Raw genomic sequence first — 15,209 nt, 5'->3', positions numbered from 1 at the left:
AGGCAGTGCACATCTCCGGTTTATAACCCGGAGGCAGTGTTAGAAATTGCACTTTGTTATGGGGGTTACAAGTTTATCCATAGGACAACCACTTGACTTCCCCACAACCTTGTACTTATTTTATCAACCCCAGATGGGTGATGGGTTGAATTCACCCCTAAACTAGGATTTTAACTTGCAAACTTCCAGTTGCGATGCACTCGCTCTACCGCTGAGCAACTTGGCTAGTTTTGAATGATTAGCAATCTCCTTCCTCTCTTTGCCTCGTCCAGACTTGCACTTTTGTGCACTCTTGGGTATTCGATAAATTCTGTACAGCCTGGCAGCCTCCACAGTCATTACTGCCGTTGGCATCTTTCCTGGGTGTTGACCAGGCTGTGCAGAGAAGTCTTGTATGTATGTTGAACTTCTTTCGCACCATACTTGGCCAACCGTGCTCATCGGAGGTGCGGGGTAAGGATAACAAACATAACAAGCAGTTCTAAAGAAATTCGTTTTCAATCGAGAACACATTCCTGCGGAGGGAGCTGGTAGGAACGTTGGGTTGCTCGGTCAATGGCCAGGGTCAACGGCGGCGTGGTGTATTCCGCAAATATGCCCGACTGTGAGGGCGGGCACAAGCCGGCGCGAGTAGGTTAAACGTTGAGTTTTATAAGGGCACCACGGGGTGACCAGCCCCTCCCCACCCTCCCCTCCCCACCCAGCCCCTCCCCACCCTCACCACCCAGCCCCTCCCTACCCTCCCCTCTCCACCCAGCCCCACCCCTCCCATTTTTTTATGCACGACGGACGGACACAATAATCTCTTGTGGCCTGGTGGAACCAGGTGGTTCCTACCAGTATAATTTAAAAGTGCAAAGCTCCAGTGGCTTCCTAATATCGGAAGGCAGAATGTTCCAGACGGCCACAGAAGCGCATCTGAAAGCGTGCGAATAGCCAAAAGCCACTGCGTGGATGACCAGAGTTTGCATGATGGTTTATGCTTCTTGACCTAGATCAGCAAGGCTTTGTTCACCCCCCCCCCATCCTTCCACTCCTATCTACACCCACAATAGTGCATGGGGCTCGAGCAGGCTCACTTTTATCCTCTGAATTGGTGCTCAGAGAGCTTTTAAACTACGATTCTTGCATCTCGATTTATAGAGAGATTATTTGAAAACGTCAGCATGTCGCCTTGGCAGATTTTGCTGATGCCTCGTGCACAGAATTGTCTCAATTTCACCTCGGTTCTGGCAGCCGATCGGGCATAAAGGGAGGACTCTGGGACCTAGGCTGGACTTGTGCCATTACCTTTTAATCGTATCGCCCAGGGGTCAGAAACTTGCGGCTCTTGAAGCGCTGCTTCATGACGTTATTTGTGATGGAGCGTCTCATATTCACGTGCATTGCAGCTCTTGTAATATCGAGTGATCTTTTTTTTTGGACCAATTCCCCAAAAATGGCAGCTCTTGTTATTTTGTTTGCTGGCCCCTGGTATTGCCGATGCCTTGGTAATACCTGCAGCCCTAAGAGGTGCTGGTGGTGTTAGGCTTCACAGCGGCAATCCTGGAGGTGGAGTTTACTTAACTACGAATGCCACCGTTGCAGTGGACGTTGTTACATTATTTGAGACCACATGCTATGAAATCGATGCTCGCACCACAGGCAATCGAGGATTTACAATTGTGGCTGACGGACGCCAAACTGGCAGTGAGGAGTCTGTCGCAGGGGTTCCTCAGCTGAGGAGCTGAGGATTCCCGAATAAGAAGAACAAGACAACGTTACATTATAGAGAGTGAAAATTGGGAATCCAGTACACATGAGACGGTACAACCTCATACTATAGACAGCACAAATGAGACAAATTTACAAACAAACCAGACAAAACAACCAAGAAATGAAATGAATGTGTTCTTCAACCTACTCATGTGCCCACATGATGCTCTTTTTCCACTGCCACATGCGAAGCTGAGTCATTGCAGAGCCCTCACAGTGTGGGTGGTTTATCACTGGCTATTTGCCGTACCGTGCAGGATCTAAACCAAAATATACAATCCACACACAATGTCTGAAATTAGGCATGGGGCCAAGCAGGACTTAATGACAGATTCATTGTGTTTGACATCAGCCAGTACAACTCAAACACCGCATCTGCAGTGGAAACCAACCTGGCCCCTTTTGAGTGAAACTGAGCCGCACCAGGGCTGTGCTCAAGTCAGCCTGGCGCAGCTCAGTTGTACAGTGGAAAAGAGCTATTTGTAATATTTAATGGAAGCAGACAAGTGAGTTTGAATTTTTACATGCTTAGTGGTCGCTTTCGAAATAACAACCACAGGTAACTCCCATTATATCCAGGTTGCGGATTAATTGTGCTTGTGAAAACATAAATAACGTGTTCTCACTCTCGTGCTGGTTTAATGACTCGCTGTTTCTCAGTTGTGACCGTGTGGTCAAGTAAACCGATGAGTTTAATCGCCATTACCTGCTATGATCAATGTACTGCTAGATGAAGGTCTTCTCAAGTCGTCGTCATTCTGCGATGTAATAATCCACCTTGCACCTATGCACGACCAAATTACATCGCTTCAGCTCTCCCGGTGGACGTATTCTTGGTTGCATTCCATTCTTTGGCTGCCACTCCGTTATTCTTGATTACCATAGGAAACAATATAAACACATGTCACATTGCAGGTCTTCACATCCGTTCTACATCCATAAAAAATAGATATGCTTCATATATTTACGTGGATATGTTTCGTATTTCCAGTGTTCTTGTTTTATATCAGACTAGCGGGAAGTACCCGGCATTGCCTGGGTCTCAAATATTTCAAAACTACTCTTAAAAATCTAACAGTAGTGCGTACTGACTGTGGTAGTATCTGCTATGATTAGAGCAGTGCATACTGTGGTGGTAACTGCTATGATTACAGCAGTGCATACTGTGGTGGTACCTGCTTTCATTGCAGCAGTGCATACTGTGGTGATACCTGCTATGATTACAGCAGTGCATACCGACTGTGGTGGTACCTGCTATCACTACAGTAGTACATGCTGACTCTATAGCAGTATTTATCGCCTGTATAGCACAAAGAACTCACCTGATCGAGTGGCGTGGTTAGGCCTAGTCCCGTTCAGAGCCTCCGGCCTCGCCTAGATTGTCCAGCCGGCCGAGGTGGCACCTTGGCAGGCTGGGGCTGGGCTGCTACCCCCCCCACCCAGCCACGATCTCCCCGGCCGCTCTGCAGTAATATCTACGGCCTATAGTGGTAGCATCTAGCGACTGTATCGTAGTAATAACTGCACGCATCGGGGTGGGGGGGACATGACACAGTGAAGAATTAACGTCAGCTTTGAGTGTATTTTTATAGCATTTTTTACGCGAAAGAAAATGTCTCCCTCACTCCCACCGAAGGCGTGCGACTTGGCATGGGCCGTCTCCCCAACCAAAGGCGCGTGAGTTGGTATGGTCGTGCACGCGAAATAAATAATTAAAAGGGAAGCGCACAAAAATCACACTAAATCGGTAATTAAACGAATTTAAAGTTGACGGATGTGAAAAAGGAATAGCGCTTGCTCACCGCGGGGCTTACGGCGTGGTACCTGGCTATTTTTCTTTTTTGGAAACCCCACCGTTGGAGAGGCAAATCGTTCGCAAGCGCGCGAATGCACACAAACCCACAAACACCCACAAACAGACAATTTTTGACTTTTATATATATATAGATTGTCCGCCCGCCCCCCCCCACCTCCTTCCTCCCATTACCCTGGGTAATCGAGAGTTGGCTGTACTTCTGCTGGCTGTTTTGTCCAGGTGCTGCCTCCAAACATGGTGTCGGTGGGGATCTACTGCGGCGTCATCGCCATCTTCTTCACCTCGCTGAAGTCCGTCAACTACCGGCTGCACATGATGTTTGACCGGGGCGAGTTGGTGGAGCGTAGCGGCTGCAGCGGTGGCGGCGGCGGCGTTGGTAGCGGCGGCGGCGGCGGCATCGGAGGAGGAGGCATCGAGATGCTGGACCTCCGCTCGCGGCCTCCCGGCGCGATGCAGGACGACGACGAGACGCCGGTGGGACCCGGCCCAAGCAGCGGGGCCAGGCAGGAGTACAGCGGAGGGCCCGGGTGAGGCACACCCCACTCCCCCCCCCTCCATCCCTTCCCTACTCCCCCTGTAGCACCACAGTGCCGTAGCCAAGGGACGGTCGGCATGCTGCATCACCATTATACATCATGGTCGTCATGAGCATCATCAACCGTGATCATTCCACTGCTGGATGGAGGCCTTTCCATGCCGTCGGCATTAATCGCGTCCTGCGATGTAATAATTCACGTAGCACCTGCACACGCTCTTGTCTCCCTGTTATGCGTACTCTTCTATCCTTGGGCTGCCATGCCATCATTATTCTTGATCATGGGTCATCAGCCCTTTTAGCGACGTGGCTTGCCCAAGCCCACTTTTCTTCTAATTTATTTCCGATCTGTGTGTTTCTTTTTCTGTCTCTCAACGTTGTGATAAGCAGTATACCCAAACATATAAAGATGCATGAGTGGGCATACACATGGCAGGATATGGGTGAGCCATTTAGAAGTTCGGACGAGAATGTGGGTGGAAAGCACTATTCTTGGGAAGAGGATGTTGTCATGGGTGGGGAAACACATGTGCAAATGTGCATTGGTTGCTGCAACAGAGAGATCATTGTTTTGTCAGCTTTATCGTGTCCAGTGACTTGACAGGAAGAGAAATGATGATCGTGTTCGTGTCGGCAGTGACCCTGGCGGGGGCAGCACGAGTGGCAGTGGCGGCAAAGTGGAGGTGGTGGAGCTGCACAGGGAGGGAACCCCGCCTCTAGCGTGCAGTTCACGTAACTCCTGCGCGGGAGACCTGCATCGGGTGAGCTCAACGAAAGGACTTGTCGCTGCTGCTTTGCAATAAATAGCACTGGTCAACAAACAAAAACACATTTTTTTCCTGGCCTGGACTTTTGCAGCTGTTTTAGACTAATTTCAGGGTGCTGATTCCAAATCTGATCTCAGATGCTATCGGCATACCCCATTTTTATTGATTTTACCCGAAATTAACTCTGTCACTTATGATTGCAAGTTGTTGCGAGTCAGTGACTGCTTTAGTGTTAAAATATGGTGCTGTATTTTTAGGATAGTGTGTTTATAATATCATTTTATGTAGATATCCACATTTATTTAATATTTTTCCTCTGCAGTTTTTATTGAAAATGCAATATGTGATATCTCAAAACCCTGATGTGATAGACAAAAACTGATGCCAGATTTGGAATTACCTTAAAACCGTTGGAATACCTTATGCCAGAAAAAGTGTGTTGACCAGTGTAGTCTTGTCACATGGCCATCGTCAGCACCTGTAGCATGTATAAGCGGGCTCATTGGTATGTATATTAAAAGGCCAGCTTATTTTTATTTGAATGTGCTCGGGGCAATTACTGTAATGTGTTCCACTGATCAAGTTCCTGTTCTTTTTTTACCAGGTTGAGATTCTCCCAGTCCTCGAGTCCACTGGCAGTGCCAAAGGTTTGTTCACTGACATGACGCAACATCTCCCGCATCCGCTATTTCCTTTGCACAGCAGCTGCATAGCCTCTTGGTGTCAAATTTTGAGGATATGGATACTAATTGTTTAAAGTAAAAAATAAAGGATTTTATGGCTGGTGTCTTCGGTATTGTGTGTTATCACAAGCTGCTTAAGCTAAGTAATGCTTATGTAGGACTCTTTAGGGTTCCGTAAAAATGCACAAAACTCAAAAGAGCTACACTAGAGGAAACTACGACATTTGAGAGTAGCTGGAGAAATGCCAGGAGCTGGTTTTCAGAGCTTCCTTGTTTTAGAATTGCTTCTCATGTTTTATTCACAAACACTTGAATCATTCTAACAGTGGAAACAAGGGCTGAAGAGCTATTTTACACAGATGAACATGGAATAATTACAATGTTCTGAGCTAGTAGTGGAAATTGCATGTTCCTATGGCAGGGACTGTCATGAACATCAGAGTTCGAAAACTTTTTTGTGGTATTAAAAATAAATGTGTTTGTTGCGTCATTGAGTGTGCACGTCGGAACAGTGAATCCTTGCTGGCTGATTATTTCCCCGCTTAGCTGAAGCATCGCCGCCCCACTCACCACGACGTGCGCGCACGTCTCACCGTCTGCGCTCGCGGTATGAAAACCCCCACAGATGCGCTCGGGAGGGAGAAGCCACCTTTGCCGCCGCTACTCTCGTGCGACTCCCCCGCCTCGAGCCACGGCTCGGGCTCCCTCGACTCGGAGACGCAGACGCTGCTGGCGTCCGTGGGCAAGCGCGGCCGCGCGTCGAGCGGCGACGCGCCGGCGACTGCGTCCTCCGCCGCCGCTGCCGCCGACCGCGGCCGCCTGACGTGGTCGAGCGAGACGAGCGAGGCCCCCGCCCGCCGACGTGACGGCCAGGCGCCGCGCGCGTCGCTCAGCGAGTTCCTCGACATGCCGGCGCTGCGGGCCTTCGAGTCGCCCGACGGCCGCGAGCCCGGGAGCCCTCGCGGCGACGCGGCCTCGATGTCCGTCGACGACTCGCCCGGCAACGCGCCTGACGACGACGACGAAGACGGCGGCGGAAGTTGTGGCGTTGACGGCCCTCGGCTGCCGGACGGAGCCTCCCTGCGGCAGGAGGAGTCGCGGAACAGCCTGCGCAGCCTCAGCTCGGTCGGCTCGGGCCGCCTGCGCTTCGTGGAGCCCGCCGACGACCCTCGCGGCCCGCGGTGTGCCGCCGCTTCCGAGGACGATCGCGGCAAGTCCGCGCGGAGCCAGCCGCCCGACCCGAGGGCTGACGAGAAGTCGTCCGCCAGGGCGGACGCGAGGACTAAGCAGAAGGAGCGGCTGCCTTCGTACGGCGGCGAAACTAACGCGAACCCGCACTCCAACCTCATAGCGGCAGACGCGCTGGCGGCGCAGAAGGCGGCCGACGTCAAGGAGGGCAACGGCGGTCGGACTCGGGGTGGCAGGACCGGCGCCGAGAACCTGGACGGGTGCCCGAGCTCGGCGGAGAGCGTCGCGCCGAGCCTCGTGGAGTCCCCGGCAAGCAGGGGCGGCAGGCCCGTGCAGGAGAGCGCACGGGTGGCGACGGCGGGGGAGGGCGCGGACCCGGCGGTGCGGCCCAAGTCGTCGAGCTTCCTGCGGCGCGCGAGTCGCAAGCGGAAGACGAGGCGGAAACGCAGCGGTAGCTTTGAGCTGGACCGCCCGAGCGCGGGCTCCGCTCCGAGCCGAGCTCACGGCAGCGGCGGCGAGTACGTGACGGTGCCCACGCCGTTTGGCGTGCGGGACAAGAACAACGAGGACGACGAGGACTCGAGCGAGCTGAGCTCGCCGTCTTCGACCAACAGCTTCTTCCGAGAGAGCAGCTTCAACAGCACCTCGACGCACTCCAGCCCATCGCCGGACTCCGACTCGGGGCTTTTCCTCGAGGCGGTGGCGGCGGCGGCGGCCGCGGCGGCGGCTGCTTCGCACAAGCACGGGCGGGGGAAACGCGGCTTGTGCCGAGTGACGGGGGGGGGCGGCGGCGGCGGCGGCAGCGGAGCGGCCCCGCCTGCCGGCACCGGCACGCCAAGGCCCCCGCTGAGGCGGCCGCCGTCGCACTCTGTGTCGCACCCCCCCCGGCGTACGCCCAGCATGGCGAGCGCCAAGACGCACGCGCGCGTGCTCAGCATGGATGCCGGGGGGGCCGGGGCGGCGGGCGGAGGAAGAGGTGAGTGGCAGCGGTTCGGTTGGCGTACGAAATTAGCAACGAGAACATTCTTCCGCAAAGTTAAATTTTGTTGAAGCAGTCGATAACTCATCATATTCGACGGTGACTATTACTACACGACCAACGACGAAATTAACTAATTTGATTAATGGTGCAGAATCGGACAATTTAGTGCCCCGGCGAAGTGCGAACATGGCAATTTGATATTTTTGAATATAAAGAGTTCACCGATTATCTGATGCCGTAGCATTGGGGAGGGGGGACGTGCATGCCGCTCGCACCAATAATTATTAATAACTAAGAGTCGACAATTCAATGCACGACTAGGTGGGGACCTCCCCACACCGTGCAGATCGTTGGGGGGTTATTTGACCTTCCTGAATTGGTGCGCGTTGGTGGAGGCGGGGAGCGTAAACGCGTTGGTTGGAGCAATAACAGATATTCCCGCACCGCCCTCTACAGATGACGTAGCCAAAGAGCAGTCTAAAACACCAGCGTGTTGTGCGCAGTGCTCTATAGCAATCGATGAATCGTAAAACCTCTCTCCTTATATCGGTACGCACAGGCGCCGCGGCTAGTGGCGGCCCAGCGGACGTCTCGGCAGGAGACTCTGCGGCCGTGGGGGCGGCCGCCGGCCCGGCGGTCGAGGACCCCTCGTCGTCGTCGCGTCCCCTCACTTCGTCCAAGTCGGAGCTGGAGAAGAAGGAGGGGGAGGCGCTGGACGAGCGCTCGCTGCTGGGACGCGCCCGCCTGCTCGAGCTCATGTCGCGTGGGCACACGGGCGGCGGCGGCGGCGGTGGCGGCTCCGGCGGTGGAGGGAACGGCAGCCAGGCGGAGTGGCGCGAGCTGGTGACCAGGAGCCAGATCGCCACCTCGTCGTCCGAGTGGAGGGACCTGGTCACGCGAAGCCACTCGGATTGGCTGGAGCTCGAGGAGCAGGGGGCGGCTGGTGGGGGTGAGTGTGTGTGGCTATTTGAGAGTGTGTGGCTATTTGCGTGTGTGTGTGCATGCTTTGACCTGTTTTCGTTTGTGCAATCAGTGGCATGCGTGTGTTTTGTTGTGTGTGTGGGGAGCGGTAGTGTAGTGGTTAGCGTGCTGCACTACGAACCTGGGCACCCGGGTTCGATCCCCGCTCACGGCAAACACCAGTGACGATTATCTAAACTGGTCCTGGGCCTCCCCTAGGTCGACTCAACCTCAAATGAGTACCTGGTGTGATGTGTAAACATCGGCGGGCGTGGTGTTGGCCACCCACCCCCTCGTGTGTCGTGCCGGCCTTTATAGGTGCTCGCTAACAGCACTTGCCCCTACAGTCTGTTAAGGCTATACGGGGGATCTTTGTTTATCTTTGTGTATGTATGTGAGTGTATCACTTTATTGTTTGCTGCTCACGCTCGGACTCGGAGCTACTTGAAGCACAAAAGGGGATTGAGGGTGCTAAAATTAAAAACAGTGTTGCCAGTTCGAATAGAAATGTATATTTACATTAAAAACTTGGAGTAGTGAATTAATGCTGTTTGAAGGCCATTTTGAATTGGTAGACCTCAAGTGGCTATGGGCCATATGACATGCTGCAGTGGTCACTCATGGTTCTAGTACATGGAGGTTGCAAGTGGTACCTCAGACTTTCCAGTCTCAAGGGACTCGTGCAGGTGGATTCTTTGATATCATGTGCAGGCAGCATGGCATGATGATTTACCACAGCTAGGCACCGCATGAGACCAGTTCATCTGGTACGCTGCACGAGACTGCACGTGCCCAATCCGGTGGAGAAAACCGCCGATGATGGAGCCACCGCCATCGCAATGTGCAGCCTCTCCCCATCCCAGACCCAGAAGCATCCCCCCCCCCCGAGCAGTTTCTTTACCGGCGCGGCGTGTGGGCAGTGCCGTCATCGGTGAGCGAGGAGGGAGGCAAACCACGGCGGCACAGTAGCATGACGCGCGGCGCGGTGCGGAGGCAGACCGTGCGGCGCCGCCACCACGCCGGCAGCAACCCCACGCCTCCGCCCTCCATCCTGGGCTCGCCGCTCAGGTGAGAGAGAGATCCCCAGCCGCCATCGCCTGCGAGCGTAGTTTCCGAAGTCGCGTGAGCAGAGCGTGAACTCGGTAACCTTGCGATAACCCACGTCTTTCTTGGAAAGGAGACCTGGGACATATGTGACAAATATCTTATCGTAGCAGCGGTAACATTTTTTATTGCAGTGGTCCGTGATTAAAATAGATTCGTACACTTATGATGTGTGCGTTAAATCGTGCTTGCCAAGCATGGATTATTTGGGATTTATGCACATTAAATTGTGACCTACATGCGAATGCAACAGCTGCTACAAACAAAATAACAAAACAGAATTTGATACAAACAGTACAAATGAAAGAAGAGCAAACGACACAATTTTGTTTTTAAATAGAATCGTATCTGAGTCGTAACAAGTGTAGTTGAGTCGATTGAAACAAAACTTCATTTGCAAAAGAGACGTGGGATGCAAAAAATTATCCCGTAAAAACAAAGTTTTTCACTCTAAATCCTTTATATGCGTGGCGGCTAGAGTCCTCTCGTCCTCTGGCTTGAGATGGCTGCCACCTATGGGTCAGATGATTGTCTGCCAGCATTAAGCAATTGGTAATTAAATAGTGAATTTTTTTTCCCTAAACAGTGTAAAATTTAGGAAAATTTTTTTCACGAAAATTAATTGTCACGCACAACGAGTCTGTGTGGAAAATGTCAGCTCGATTGGATCACGGGAAGTGGGTTAAAAAACGACCGAAAGATTTGCACGGTCGTAAGCAAGCAAGCACGCAAGCAAGCAAGCGAACTTAATATAAAGGATTTAAAAAATTATAATACCACATTTTGCCCAAACAGCTACCGGTTGACTTTGATTCTCTGAAGCAAATACTTCTGAAAACAAATGCCTGTTCGAAAGCCTTACACAATCCATGCATATGCGCGATATTTCCACGACTTGCTCCCATCCGATCCTGGCCTCGCGCCACTCTAACCTTTGCCCTCTGCGCTGCTTCTCGCAGCCTGCCGGACGGCCCCCGCTGCCGCACGTCATCGCTGTTCAAGCCCGTGCAGAGTCTGCCGCTCTCCCTGGGGCCGTCCGTGCCGGGCAGCGGTGGCCCCTGCGGTTCGGGCGGCGGCGCCGGCGGCGGCGGTGGCGCGGGCGGAAGCTGCGGGGGAGGCCCTGGCGGGAGCGGCGGGGCGAGCTCCTCGTCGTGCGTGCAGGCCCAGCTTCCGGGCGCTCCGCCGCTGCACGTGGCCACGTCGCACGATGACACCACGTCCGGCGCCGTGCACTGCTTCGAGGATGAGGATGGTGAGAGGGAGAGAGACGGCGTCGCTCGTTCCGCCGATTGTTCTGCTGTGGTAGCACTGATATTTTGTACGGGGATAAAGTTCCTGGTAACCGTGACGTCCGTTTTGCAAAATCTCGTAATGTCGACATTACCGTTGCTCGTTTTACGTTATTAAATATATTGTTTTCTGACCAAATATTTACGAAACTCGCCACCACAATAATTAAAAGTTATAAATAAATAGCTGTTACTCACGAAATTGGTGCTTTTCAAAATGTTTTGTAGCGTAGTTGATGGTGGCTATTATACGCCATCATTTGCTTAGTCAATTTAACCATTGTATTTTCTATGACTGCATGGTGTGCGTTATAAATGGTTCACATTGTGAATGTGCAATTATTATAAGACTCGTGGCAGGCTTATGTTGAAGAACTTGTCAGTAGTCTTTATTCGTACCGGAAGTACAACAGCAAAATCATTCCATTGGAAATGCGGAATATAATGGAAAAGTTTTGGGGAATTGTTATCACAGTCATCATCACATCGTGAAGCTTTGTATCAGGGTACACACCTACTCATTTGCTCTTCCTTTTTTGCTTGTTCACTTGCTCAAATGTTAATATTTTAATTGGATTGAATGTATTTAATCTCACAGGTTTATTTTAAATAGTAAAGGTGCCTTTAGTTTGAAGTTATTTTCACATTTAGTAGTGCATGGTGATTCAGTAATTCCTCGCCAAACGTGGTTTTGTCTTACCGTGGAAGTTTTCAGGAACGCACGCACCGCGTTGAACAAGGGATTATTCAAAACTTAATTAGTTATTTGAACACACTCCTCTGTAAGATATGGAGTCTGTTTAGGATAAGGTAAGAGGGTAATCTTTGAGATATCTATACATCGATCACGCTGTATTAGCAGGTCAGCATACCGGTAGAATACTGAGAACACATTCCTGCGGAGGGAGCTGGTAGGAACGTTGGGTTGCTCGGTCAATGGCCTGCAGGGTCAACGGCGGCGTGGTGTATTCCGCAAATATGCCCGACTGTGAGGGCGGGCACAAGCCGGCGTGAGTAGGTTAAACGTTGAGTTTTATAAGGGCACCACGGGGTGACCAGCCCCTCCCCACCCAGCCCCACCCCTCCCACCCATCACCCAGCCCCACCCTCCCCACCCAGCCCCCCCCCCTCCCCACCCAGCCCCTCCCTCCCCACCCAGCCCCTCCCTCCCCACCCTCCCCTCTCCACCCAACCCCACCCTCCCCACCCAGCCCCTCCCTCCCCACCCAGCCCCTCCCCACCCCACCCTCCCCTCTCCACCCAGCTCCACCCTCCCCACCCAGCCCCTCCCTCTCCACCCAGCCCCACCCCCACCCCTCCCATTTTTGGATGCACGACGGACGGACACAATAATCCCCTGTGGGCTGTTGTAACCAGGAGGTTCCTACCAGTAGCAGAGCATTGACCATAGAAACACTATCAGGAGACCACAGAAGGCAACGTAGCCAACCGATTACCACAGTTGGCTCTGTACGGTTCGAAAGAAGTTCTACACACGTACATATAGAGAAGTGGGAGATGCAGGCTGAACCTGCTGGCGGCTTCGTTGTGCTTCCGTGCCTCAGGGAACCTGATGACGTACACCTTCGGGGAGCAGAGCGACGGCTGTGCCACGCTTCTCTCCAACATGGACGCCACCATCAACCCCAAGCACTCGAGCTGGTGAGGCCCTCTCCATCACCCACGTGTCACGTGTAGCCACGAAGACTTATTTTTTTCCACTGTACAACCGAGCCGTGCCCAGGAATGTCTTGCTAGACTGGCGCAGATCACAAGGATACAGGTTGTTATTCCACTGCAGAAGCTGAGCTAAGCCGTGCTGCTGACATCACACGCAGTGAAATAGCTGAGATGTGTGTTTTTGACGCGGTGTTTTATGTATGTATGTTGAACTTCTTTTGCACCGTACGTAGCCAACCGTGCTAATCAGAGGTGCGCCGGATTGTCCTCACCGAGTACTGACTGACGTCACACGCAGTCGCATTCAGAGGTCAGCGTATCGCGGTTTGGTTCTGGCTCGGCGCAACAAATAGCCCCGTGCTGGCTTGGCTTGAATATGCCGGTGGAAAAGTGGTAATCGGGTCTTTAAACTACAGCCTTGATGAAATGCCATTGCACGAGTCACCTGAATCCTCGTTAGGCTTCGCCCTGTACCACCCAGTCACTTTCATGCTTATCCAAATTGGCCAATGAATTAACGCTGTATTGCATGTGAGTGACCTCAAACCTCTGAAAGTTTTGACCATCACCTTGCGGTTGATGCTGCCCTCTCGTGATAGTGTAATAGGTTACGGGAGAGTCCCAGGTGTGTTGTGGATTAACTCGCCGAGACGACTGACATGCACCCACTCGCTGCTCGTGCTCCTCACTGTGCCAACATTCGCGCGTTCTCACACAGGGATAGCCACTCGTACTTTGACGCGCCCTCGGTCGGCTTCCTCGACAAGACGGAGGAAGCGGCGTCTCGCGACCGCGACCTCAACCCCTACGAGACGATCGAGGTGCCGCGTCCCCGTGAATCCGTCTTCTTGGAGCAGGTGCGAGCGAAGAGGTGGGGGTGTCGATGGAAGTGAACGGTGGCGAGATGTTAACTTCCTCGCCTGGTATACTGGAGGCCGTGGGTTCGATCCCGACCCTGAAACCTGCTGTATATTTGGAGTTTGCTTGTCTCTCTCCCCGTGGCGGTGTGGTTTTTTTCTCCGGGTCCTCCGGTTTTTCACTTCACATTTAGAAACATGCATTTAGACTATTTGGCTGCTATAAATTTCTACGTGTTAAGCCACTTCGTTTCCTGGGTTGCTTCTGAAAAAGAGCTAGATAGCTCAGTGGGCCTTATCTGGTGAAATAAGAAATGGTTTAGTAGTTTAGTTTAAAGTTTAACGGATCGGTCTATTTGTTCGCTTGCCACTCAGCCGACGCTGCGCGTTGAGTGCTCACTGTCAGTGCCCTGTAACAGAAGCTGTAGATCAGTGCCATGCACAGCATGTTGTGTAAAATAAAATAGTTTTGCTTTTAGTTTCATTACCATCTTAAAAATAGAAAATGCTCAACTCTAGTAGTTTACATGTACATTTCTAGTCGTTTGTTAATTCACTGCTGGATCAAGGCCTTCCCTACAACATGTGGGGGTGTGCGGGTTATTTGACTATGCTTCATGCTGGTCAGTGTGGATTGGCGATCCCTTAAGAGTTTATTCGCTATAAAACAGAAAATGTTTCTTCAGGCGGAACCAAATGATTGCTCTGACCCAGGGACTAAATAAAATTCTCACCCTCCAATTGTCTGCCTTCACTCGCCTCAATTCTGTCCGTAACCCCCCCCCCCCCCCCCCCAACGTCACTACGCTACGACACCTAAACCCGTTCTCTCTGCTTCCTTCCACCGATCTCGCTCCGCCCCGGCAGCGTTTGTTCCGGGCGCAGCAGCGATTCCGGGGTCCGGCGTTGGAGCTGCCGTTGCCAGAGGTGCACGACGGGCGCGGCGGCATCGGGGGCGGGATCGGCGCGGGGACGCTGGCGGACAGCGATCGGCCCGGGGAGAAGCGAGTGAAGCAGCGGTACAAGCTGCAGTTCTTCCCCGGAGCGTGGCTGGCCATCCGCTACGACCGCCTGGCGCTGCTGGCCCTGCTCGATCGGTGGGTTCCTCTGCTTGTGGAGGCCGGGCCTCGCTTGCGCGAGAACAGCGCAACGTCTCCTGGAGCTCTTGTGCCACGTACGGCACCGTTGTTAATCCGCTGCTGGACAAGGGAAATTTCGACTATCCTGTGCCACTAGTTTGTGCTGTATTGGTTTAGGTGGGGGACAAAAACACACGGGCATAGACGGGGGTTAGCAACTGCAATAACAAGAAGGGACCTTTTTTCGAATTCAAGAGTAGCAGTGCACGTGAATAACATCGCGAACCAGTCCTTATAGAGCCGCAGGTTGCTGACCGCTGGGCTTAGAGGTCCAGTTCAACAGTGGATTTTATTATTTAGTTACATTCCCCGCTATGACAAAAACTGTATGTGGTGGAGGAAAGTGCTCGCGCTATTTTAAACAAACGTTATGCAGGATGAATGTTTTCTAAATAATAATTGTTGTGATGAACTACGTTTTATAAAGCACTATTTGCATGGGGCCTCAAAGCAC

The 15,209-nt window shown here is 52.5% G+C and overlaps 1 protein-coding gene across 2 annotated transcripts in view; it reads left to right on the top strand.

Moving 5' to 3' along the window:
• Nucleotides 1-15,209, top strand: part of LOC144728925 (pecanex-like protein 1) — a 51,987-nt gene that overhangs the window by 10,337 nt on the left and 26,441 nt on the right. For both annotated transcript variants that reach the window (XM_078608677.1, XM_078608676.1), the window contains exons 3-12: nt 3,791-4,098; nt 4,744-4,867; nt 5,478-5,520; nt 6,182-7,720; nt 8,286-8,675; nt 9,607-9,754; nt 10,750-11,042; nt 12,645-12,741; nt 13,478-13,616; nt 14,484-14,713. In XM_078608677.1, coding sequence (XP_078464803.1) covers nt 3,791-4,098; nt 4,744-4,867; nt 5,478-5,520; nt 6,182-7,720; nt 8,286-8,675; nt 9,607-9,754; nt 10,750-11,042; nt 12,645-12,741; nt 13,478-13,616; nt 14,484-14,713 — 3,311 coding nt within the window. The remainder of the gene's footprint in view (nt 1-3,790; nt 4,099-4,743; nt 4,868-5,477; nt 5,521-6,181; nt 7,721-8,285; nt 8,676-9,606; nt 9,755-10,749; nt 11,043-12,644; nt 12,742-13,477; nt 13,617-14,483; nt 14,714-15,209) is intronic.

Source organism: Lampetra planeri, chromosome 30, assembly GCF_965212315.1.
Source record: "Lampetra planeri chromosome 30, kcLamPlan1.2.h2, whole genome shotgun sequence".
NCBI lineage: Eukaryota > Metazoa > Chordata > Hyperoartia > Petromyzontiformes > Petromyzontidae > Lampetra > Lampetra planeri.
Note: the sequence above shows the minus strand (reverse complement) of the source record. Positions and strands in the feature narration are given on the sequence as shown.